At 67.9% G+C, this 9512-nt stretch overlaps 1 protein-coding gene across 4 annotated transcripts; it reads left to right on the plus strand.

The window, feature by feature from the left end:
• Positions 1-3: 3 nt before the first annotated feature.
• Positions 4-9274, plus strand: NSMF (NMDA receptor synaptonuclear signaling and neuronal migration factor). 4 transcript variants are annotated; one of them, XM_037127618.2, is made up of 15 exons: positions 4-824; positions 1169-1230; positions 1843-2358; positions 3480-3561; positions 4597-4665; positions 5504-5556; positions 6044-6133; positions 6652-6776; positions 7042-7125; positions 7214-7247; positions 7340-7410; positions 7557-7636; positions 7809-7911; positions 8153-8228; positions 8466-9274. In XM_037127618.2, the coding sequence occupies exons 1-15, from the start codon at positions 754-756 to the stop codon at positions 8561-8563; spliced, it is 1614 nt and encodes a 537-aa protein (XP_036983513.2). In that variant the 5' UTR covers positions 4-753; the 3' UTR covers positions 8564-9274. The 4 variants fall into 4 exon arrangements, with proteins under 4 accessions (XP_036983513.2, XP_053523811.1, XP_036983514.2 ...); XM_053667836.1 differs by lacking the exon at positions 6044-6133; XM_037127619.2 differs by lacking the exon at positions 4597-4665.
• Positions 9275-9512: the final 238 nt, after the last annotated feature.

Consider the following 9512-nt stretch of genomic DNA (forward strand, 5'->3'; position numbering starts at 1 on the left):
CAGGCAGGCCTGCATCACTGCGACCCAGGTGGACGTGGCCTTGTCTGCCCTCCCGGGAGGGCTCCACATGGGGCCTGTAGGGCCCCAGATGCCCTACTGCTGGGCCTTGAGAACCCTGGGCGAGGAGTTCCAGACAGAGCAGGGAGGTGCCCGAGGTCTGGAATGAGCTGGGGTCCACCAAACCGAGGATGAGCCTCTCGTGATGGGTTACTGGGACACACAGGATGCTCCCAAGACACGGGATGCCCACACTTGCCGTCACCTGTCTTTAAATAGCGCCAGGGATGCGGGGGCGCTTTTGTACCAAAGGAGGGAGAACTGCTGGCCCAGTGACTTTGGACCCCACCGGCCCTGCAAGTCTCCGAGCGGGGGATACGGGTCCGCGCGGGGCAGGGAGGGCCTGGGCCTGGGCACCCGCGAAGACCGGACTGCCTGCTTCCGGCTCCCTGAGCGCCCCGGTGGCCGCGCCTGGCCCCGCCACACCCTGGGGCGTTGGCGGAGCTGCCACTGAGGTCCTCATGCCCAGGTGACCAGAGCCCCGGGCTCACTGACGTCATGGAAAACGTCCCGCCTCTCACGTAGCGGAGGGCGGAGCGGCTCCCGGGTCCGGCCGCGGTGCCGGGTGCGGGACGTGGAGGGCCCGGCACAGCCATGCGGGTCCCCGGCCGGAGCCCCTGCACCTGGCGGCTGCTCTGGCAGAGGCGGCGGGCGCGGGGCGCGCTCTGAGGCCGGGGATGTGCCGCCGCCTCAACAATGGGCGCCGCCGCCTCCCGGAGGAGGGCGCTGAGAAGCGAAGCCATGTCCTCCGTGGCAGCCAAAGTGCGGTGAGCGCTCCGGCTGCGCCGGCTCCCCGCCCCCACCCCGCCCCCGCAGGCGCCCTCGCGGAGACCTCACCCCCGCGTGCGCTGGGTGACAGGTGCCCCCAGGACCTGGCCAGGGCCGCTCTGCAGGTGTAGTCACAGGGCACTGGGACCCCAGGGTCCAGGCAACCGCGACCCGCCTGCCCCGGGCTGTTTGCGTTGGGTGGGAGTGCCGGTTTTGAGGGACCCCGACCCCTCTGGTGCCACGGTCTGAGGCCAGGGTGGGGACCCACGCTCGTGTGCGGGCGAGGCCGGGGTGATGGGGAGGAGGGCTGTGCACTGACGGCGCTCCGCTGTCCGCCCTTCAGAGCCGCCCGAGCTTTCGGCGAGTACCTGTCCCAGAGTCACCCTGAGAACCGGAACGGTGCAGGTAGGGGCTCGGGAAGCATTGCTGGCGTGGAGTCCGTCCACAGCCCCCGTCCCTCCGGCCGGGTCACTGCCTCTGCTCCAGGCCGGCCCGCACGCCCTGGGCGCTGTGGGGGTGAGCCCAGCAGCTGCCTTGCCGGCCAGCTTCCTCATCCCCCTGCCTGGCCTGGCCCAGAGCCCCAGCAGGAGCTCAAGTCACCCATCACCATGGCACCCACCCAGCCTGGGCCGTTGGCATGGCAACAGGCCTCCTGGCACCCCCCAGGGTTGGCACCACTGTCTCTGGGGGCCAGCTGGTCGGGGGGAGGGGAGACGTTGGCATTGGGCACAGGAGCACAGCGGCAGGCTAGGAGGGGTCTGCTCCTTCCTGCCCCTCAACACCCACACACGCGAGGAGGGGCTTGGGGCCCAGAAAGGAGGCAGCGGGGAGCCTCTGGGAGGAGCTCAGGGAAACGGGCTCTGAAGATGCAGGGATGAGAGTTTGGTCAGCAGGGCTGGGGGGAGCCGCAGGCTCCACGCTGGGCCGGAGCCCCGTTGGGGTTTTCTGCCGGCCGAGCACCAGGAAAGTGGAAGGGCACAGCCTTCAGGCCCCGGCTCACCTGGGCCTCTTCCCCAGACCACCTGCTGGCCGACGCCTACTCTGGCCACGACGGGTCCCCGGAGATGCAGCCACCCCCCCAGAACAAGCGCCGCCTCTCCGCCGTCTCCGACGGCCGCTGCGACGGCAGCCTCTCCGAGGAGGCGGTCCTCGGGCGGCCGGCCGGGGAGGGCCCGCAGCCCCGCGTGTACACCATCTCGGGGGAGCCGGCCCTGCTGCCCAGCCCCGAGGCGGAGGCCATCGAGCTGGGCGTGGTGAAGGGGCGGCGCAGCCGGGAGCAGCACCCCCACCACCACCACCACCACCACCACGGCCAGCCCCTGCGTGCCAGCCCTGGTGGCAGCTGTGAGGACGTCAGCACGCCCTGCCAGAGCTGGGCAGGCAGCCGCCAGGGTTCCAAGGAGTGTCCAGGATGCGCCCAGCTTGCCCCGGGCCCCTCCCCTCGGGCCTTTGCGCTGGACCAGTCCTCTCTGCCCCAGACCACCAGCCGCCGCAAGAAGCTGGAGAGGATGTACAGCGTCGACCGTGTGTCTGGTGAGGGGCATGTCGTGGGCATGGGGAGGATGGGCGGAGCGCCGGTGCCGCATCTGCCAGCAGCAGCCATCGTGAGGCTTGGACAGGGGGACGGTGCCCGGGTCACAGCATGCAGGTTGAATCCTGCTGTCCTGTCTCATGCTCCACAGTTGGCTTTGGTCCTGCCAGTACCAAGTCAATCAAAGACAGCTTCCCATAGGAGGGGACCTGGGAGGATCTTGAGAATTGAGCAGGTAGAAAATGTAGCTTAGTTGGAAGGCTGGGCTGCCTCTGGGTCGTCCTGGGGCACAACCCTGCCCCAGGCCCACCAAGCAGGGCTCTGCTTACCTCAGTGCACACTCAGCTGTTTGGGGCCTTGCCAGCCGGTGGGTTTCTCCCTGGGATTGTTGGGCTGTGTGGGTGCTGGCGACCCAGAGGCCTGCGTGTCTTGCAAAGGCTTCCTTGGGTGGTCAAGCAGCCCTGTGCCTCTGGCTCTGAGGCCACTTGCTGAAAAGCAGAGCTCTAACCAGCTGCCACGTCCCCCAAGGACACCTGCTGGGCTTCCAAGTCTGCAGTCGGCCTAGGCCTGGGGTGCAGGCAGTTCACGTGTACGACCTCGTGCTCCTCCAAGGGATGCAGGCAAGGGCTTCAGTAGGGATCCAGGTGAGAGGGTTGAGCCAATTCAACCCTCCCCCTCCTCCCCCTCCTCTAGCAGCTGTAGGGTCTCCATGCTCCCCGAGGGTCTTCACCGAGCCCTCCTGGAAGGGTCTGGGGAAGGACAGGTCTGGCCGAGCTTACTCTAGAGCGTCCTTGCTTCGGAGAAGGCCCTGGAGCCCCAGGAGGGGCGTCAGCCATTGTCCCTGCTGGGCCCTCCTTCCCAAAGGGAGACAGTGACCCTTCCCCAGAACAGGCTGCGCTCCCAAAGGAGCACCCCTCACTGTGGGCAGCCAGAGGGGAGCTGAGCAAGGAGGACCAGCGAAGCGCCTCGGAGCCTCCAAGCTGTCTGGGCCCCAGTGGCTGGGGCACGTGTGGGCACGCGTTGCCTCGTGACCCCGTTGACCTCCGCTGGCTCCACCCCAGCACCCCCCTCCCCAGGAGGATGCCCAGGCCACCCTGGCCACTGCTCCCTCGGTCTCTTCCAGATGGCAGCCACACCCCTATCCGAACCTGGTTCCCCAAGGAAAGCCTGTTCAGTTTCCAGACCGCGACCACAACCATGCAAGCGTGAGTCCCGGCCCGCCGTGCAGGGCCTGGCCGGGGCCGCCTCCCGGACCTTGCCCCTGCCCCAGGGCCACCTGGGTGGCTGTTTCTGAGCAGCCCACGTGCCCAGGCGTGGTGTTGGCCTGCAGGACGGCAGGGCCAGCTGCTCTTCCAGCCCCCGCCCTCCCCCGTTCCTCACAGTTCCTCCTGTCTGTTCGTCCTGTCTTGTCTGTGGGGTGAGCTGGAGGCTGCAGCTCACAGTCACCAGCGGGGGTGGCTCTTCTGGGCCTGTGTCACCCGGCTCTGCCCTCACACATGCCACAGGCAGGCAGCCTGCTGGTGTCCCACGTGGGCCACGAGAGACCCGCACGTGCCGCACGCATCTGGGTCTCCCGTTTGGGGGTTCCTTCCGGGGACGGCACCCTTTGCTGTGGTGCGCCCCACACTGAATTCAGTCCCGAAGCACAGGCTACTGCCCTGGGCACAGGAAGTGGCACCCTCTGGCCCCAGGGCCGGCGGGGCAGCCAGGCCACCGGATGCAGCACCTGGTGGCCGGGGCCGTGGTGACCGCAGGGTCCTCTGCCCTTTCAGGGGCTGGCCACAGTGTGCAGCGCCTCGCTGGCGCCCGGGTGCTTGTGAGGGACCCTGAGTCGAGCACAAGGAGGGAACTGACCACAGGGAGCTTGGGGGGCTGAGGGGTCGAGGCTCATTGTGTCTTCTCTCCCACGCTGCCCCTTCCGGCCGCACTTCCAGCATCTCGTAAGTACTCCGTGGGACCTCGAGGTGCCAAAGGGCACACAGCTGTCCCTGGGCGGCCCTCCTGCCCCCAGTAGGTCTGGGCAGGCCAGGCACCAGGGCCTAGACCGTGAGGGAGTGCTGTCTCCCGGCTCGCATGGAGGCTGCAGGGGCCAGGCCCAGACAGGGCAAGGCAGCCAGGGTCCCTCCGCCAGGTCCAGCACCCCGAGTGCCCCACTGGTCCCCGTTCTCGTGCGTCTGTCCTCTTGTGTCTGTCCCTCTGCCCACGGCCGAGGGCAGCGCTGACTCCCGGCGGTTCCCCAGGGTGTTCAGGGGCTACGCGGAGAGGAAGCGTCGGAAACGGGAGAGCGACTCCGCGTCTGTGATCCAGAGGTAGGGCCTGCCGGCCACTCGCCACCAGGGTCGTCTCTTGTCCGTGCTGGTCTGGCCTGGGCCCCCGGCCCCCGCAGCCCGGATGGGGGAAGGGTGGTGGCGACCGCTGGCCTGGCCCTGCCCTGGGGACGCGGGGGCCGGGGGAGCCATGTAGCCTGGGCCCCCCAGGCTTTTGTTTTGGGGGCACGTGGACAGTTGTCTCTCTGGCTCTCGAAGCCCAGAGCTGTGGGGTCAGTGGCCAGGCTTCCCCTCCCCGATCCCTATCTCAGAGACACACCTAGGAGCTGTCTGCCCGTCTTGGAATAGGGCATTGTCAGGGCACAAAGTTTGGGGGCCAAGAAACCTGCCTCCGAGGTGGTCCGGGAGCATAGTGGTGGGGAGGGGCATTGCCTGCCAGCCCCACATCTATCTGGGGGGGTGTAGACAGCGGCACTGCCCAGCCGAGTGCAGGAGGCAGGAGCCCTCGGCCACGTGGGGAGGGAGGCTGGCCCGGACCCAAGGAGGGACTGGGAGGGCGTGAAGGGGTGGTGGCAGGCTGGGCGCCCTGAGTCACCAAGGGACAGATGGTGGGGTCGCCCAAGAAGGCTTGGTCATTGTGCCTTTGTCCAGGCAGCAAAAGGGTGAGCCCTGGAAGGGTCTCAGTAGGAGAGGACTGGGTGGGCGCTGGGCCAGTGGACAAGTTCAGGGGCGCTGGGAGAGCATCTCTCGCTAAAGAGGGGGCAGCGCCACGGACTGTGCCTGGCTGGGGCGGTAAGGGACAGTGGGGCGGGGGGGGGGGGGGGAGGGCCGCTGCCACCCCCTCTCCAGCCCTCCGCAGCCCCTGATGCTTTCTTCCCAGGAACTTCCGGAAACACCTGCGCATGGTCGGCAGCCGGAGGGTGAAGGCCCAGAGTAAGGGGGGGCGGGGCGCGGGGGGGGGGCGGGGCCTGCTCCTGCCTGGCCAGGCTTTGTTCGCTGCTCGCTGTGCCGGGGAAGACCACCTAGGCCCCAGACCCAGCTCCACTCCACCAGCGATTACCGCCCCAGTGCAGGACTCAGACTCCCCCAGCCCTGCCTGGGACCCCAGGCTCCATCTCTAGCCCTGCCCTGGCAGCCCTGACTCCTCCCACCGTCACCTGTACCCACTGGTGTCCTCCGGCTCTGCCCCTCGGTCCAGCGCTTGGCCCTCCCCAACTCCATCCCTAGTACCACCCCAGCACCTCCAGACTCCATCTATAGCCCCAACACCCACCACCACCACCCTGCCCGGTCCTGCATTGGCGTCGCCCGGAGCTCTTAGACCGCCCCTAGCCAGTCCCCTATGGCCATCTGCCCAGCCCACATCTTGCCCCTTCAGGCCCCACCCCCGCGGCTAACGCGGGTGTTGCTTCCACTGCAGCGTTCGCAGAGCGGCGCGAGCGGAGCTTCAGCCGGTCCTGGAGCGACCCCACCCCCATGAAAGCCGACACTTCCCACGACTCCCGAGACAGTAGGTGCCCCGCACAGGCCAGCCCCTGTCTCCTGGAGGCTCCCCCTAGGCTCCCGGGGCAGGTCCCCTGCTGGGGCAGCTTCTGCGCTTCTGCACTCTGAGCCTCAGTTTACCCATCTGAGTAAACTAGGGTGCTCTGGCACTTCTAGCCTCGCAGACAGAGCTCATGCTGTGGTGGCGCTGAGCAGGGTCACCTGTAGGCCTTCGCTCGCTGCCTGGCCTGAGGGGGGCTGCGATGCTCAGCTCCTCATTGGTCCAGGGCACCAGAGCTGACATTTGCATCCCAGAGGGGTCCCCCCAGCCTTGCTCTGGGGCCCGTTGGCCTTCCCAGTCAGGCAGCTTCTGGCCCCTGAACGGGCCAGTCTTGCCCGGCTGGCGGCGACCTGGTCCTGCGCCCTCTACCACCCTGTGTTCCTCGCTGGCCTGGAGAACATCTCGGCTCACCAGCTCCGGCCACCGCCCACCTCCCGGAGCCTCAGCTGGTGGTCCCCAGCCCAGGTGACCCACCTGCCCTTCAGGTAGTGACCTGCAGAGTTCGCACTGCACCTTGGGTGAGGCCTTCGAGGACCTGGACTGGGAGACTGAGAAGGGCCTGGAGGCTGTGGCCTGTGACACCGAGGGCTTCCTGCCACCCAAGGTCATGGTGAGGACTGGCCCCTGGGCTTCTCCAGCCGTTCTGGGCAGGGGGGTCCTTTGGCGCTGGGAACCCAACTCTCTGTGTCTGGGATTGAGGCAGCCACTGGGGGCCGCCCAGGAGGATGGGGGTGGTTTCTCACCGGCCTCCCCTGTGGGCTGCCCGGGGGTGTCTCCACTGCAGGGGTCGGGGGTCCACCTCACAGGGGCTCCTGCTGCCCCTCAGCTCTGAGGCGGCCGGACCGTCCCTGAGCAGCTCTGTGTGTCATCCCCAGCTCATCTCCTCCAAGGTGCCCAAGGCCGAGTACATCCCCACCATCATCCGCAGGGACGACCCTTCCATCATCCCCATTCTCTACGTGAGTGCCCCCCGCCTGTCCCCCAGGGCCCGGTGTGGGTGCGGCCTGGGCGTGGCCCTGACTTCGGTGTGGCCTGTGTCTGTCTCAGGACCACGAGCACGCGACCTTCGAGGACATCCTGGGTATGTGCCCTCCGTCCCCACCATCCTCGGGGGGCTGGGTGTGCGCAGGCCGTAGGGAGCCCTGGGGGCAGTGCTCACCCCTCCTTCCCCAGAGGAGATAGAGAAGAAGCTGAACATCTACCACAAGGGTGCCAAGATCTGGAAGATGCTCATATTCTGCCAGGTAGGGCCACATGCCTCCCTGCCGGGGAGTGGGGGTTGGAGGGGCAAGCCGAGGGTGCCGCCTCCCTGCACGTGTGTGTGTTGGGGGCAGCCGTGGATGGATGCCTGGTGTGCGCAGACTTCCAGGCTGACCATCGTCTCTTACAGGGAGGCCCAGGACACCTGTACCTGCTCAAGAACAAGGTGGCCACCTTCGCCAAAGTGGAGAAGGAAGAAGACATGATCCAGTGAGTGGGCGGGGCTGGCCCTGGGCCTGGGAGCGGGGCTGGAGGCAGTGTCCTCTGCACCAACCCCACAGTCCCCTCACCAGGAGGCTCCTGTCTTGGGCCCTGGGCCGTCTCTGCTCACACCTGGGGGCCTGGGTTGGAGACCACCTGTGACGTGCCCCTCCCTCGCCAGCTTCTGGAAGCGGTTGAGCCGCTTGATGAGCAAAGTGAACCCAGAGCCAAACGTCATCCACATCATGGGCTGCTACATTCTGGGGAACCCCAATGGGGAGAAGGTACAGGGACCCTCAAGCCCCACCCAGGCTTCTGGAGACCCCTGTCCCATGAGGAGAGTGGATAGAATTACCCCACCCACCGTGTTTCTCCTGGGATTCCCCTTCCCTCTTCCTTCAGCCTCCCAGAGAAGCCCCTTATGTCTTAGCCCAGCCAGTGGTGAGGGTTCCTGCCCCCTCTTTGCATCATGCCCTCAAATGACCACCCCTGCCCTGGACTCATGGTTCTGTCCCCTCCATTCAGCTGTTCCAGAATCTCAGGACCCTCATGACCCCTTACAGGGTCATCTTTGAGTCCCCGCTGGAGCTGTCAGCCCAAGGTGAGTTTTTCAGGCTGATACCCAGCCCTCCGGGTGGGGTCTTGGAGGCAGCGCCCCTCCCCCAGCTCCACCCTGAGCTAGAACCCCGCCCCCGAGCTCCGGCCCCGCCCCTTATGCCTCCTGAGCCCCTCCCTTCCCATCCGCCCTGTACCCTGGGCTACGCCCTTCTGTCCTGGCCCCGCCCTGGCCACGCCCCTCTCATCTCCATCCTGAGCCCCGCCCCGCCCGCCTCCTCAGGGAAGCAGATGATCGAGACGTACTTCGACTTCCGGCTGTACCGCCTGTGGAAGAGCCGTCAGCACTCGAAGCTGCTGGACTTCGAGGACGTGCTGTGAGGGCAGGGCCGCCGCTCGGGTCCTGGGGCGCCCGCCGGTCCTGACTCAGGCACCTCAGGGCAGCCTCACCGCTCAGGTTCCCGGTCGAGTCCTCAGCCGGCGGGAGCATCCCGCGGCCGCAGAACAAGTGCCATTTCTTCCCGTCCCTTGTGAGCTCGTGTAGTGCGTGCGCGTCCTGGTCCCGCGCCGGCCCTGCCGAACCCATCACCAGCACAGGGCCGCGCCCAGCCCCAGTCGGCTCGGCTCGCGTGCGCCCCTCCGCCGGCCCCCGCCGGCCCGTCCGAGCGGAGTGCGCCCTGGGCTGGTGTCCTCCTGGGGGTCCCACGGGAGCGCGCCCCCTGCCCCGCCCCGCAGCCGGAGGCGCCGGGGCCCAGCGTGCTCGCCCCGCCCACGCTGCTGCTGCCCAGCGGGCCCTCCCGGCAGAGGGAAGGGGCCGTGCGGGCCAGTCGGGGCTGCGCCCCGCGCGTGTGAGACCCCGCGGCCCCGCCGGGGGCCCGGACCCCGGACCCTGCCTCCCAGGCGGAGGGCGAGCTGCTGGTGGGTGGGGTGGCGCTCTTGTATATATAGCTGGGGCTCGGGGGCAGGCCCCCCTTTGCAGAGCCTGGGCCTGAGGGCACCTGGCTGTGTCCCTGGCCGAGGAGGGCGGGGATGTGCGGGCTCTAACCATGTACGATACCCCGTAGAGTGACCATTAAACCTGACCCTCTGCTGCGGCGGCCCGCGGGTCCTTCTCTCAGCGCCGCCCTGTGAGTCTCTCAGCACGGTTGCCTCCCTAGGCCCCGGAGCTGCTGGGCCCGCTGCTCTGAGGGCTCTGCTGTGGGGGCCGCCTGCACACCCCGCCTGGGTCCGGGTGCTGGGCTTCTAGACCTCCCCAAACAAGGGCACACTCCACGAGAGGGTGGGGGGCGGGCTCCAGGGCTCCCGGAGGGCCTGGTCCTGGAGACAGCTG

Source organism: Artibeus jamaicensis, unplaced genomic scaffold (assembly GCF_021234435.1).
Source record: "Artibeus jamaicensis isolate MK-2021 breed Jamaican fruit bat unplaced genomic scaffold, CSHL_Jam_final contig_471, whole genome shotgun sequence".
NCBI classification, from domain to species: domain Eukaryota; kingdom Metazoa; phylum Chordata; class Mammalia; order Chiroptera; family Phyllostomidae; genus Artibeus; species Artibeus jamaicensis.

What these genes read in the sequence shown, in the direction of transcription:
- NSMF (XM_037127618.2), top strand. Translation starts at nt 754, where the DNA reads ATGGGCGCCGCCGCCTCCCGGAGGAGGGCGCTGAGAAGCGAAGCCATG. An exon ending in TTCCCACGACTCCCGAGACA is followed by an intron (nt 6,134 to 6,651) that starts GTAGGTGCCCCG and finishes CCTGCCCTTCAG; the next exon opens with GTAGTGACCTGCAGAGTTCG. An exon ending in TCCTGCCACCCAAGGTCATG is followed by an intron (nt 6,777 to 7,041) that starts GTGAGGACTGGC and finishes TGTCATCCCCAG; the next exon opens with CTCATCTCCTCCAAGGTGCC.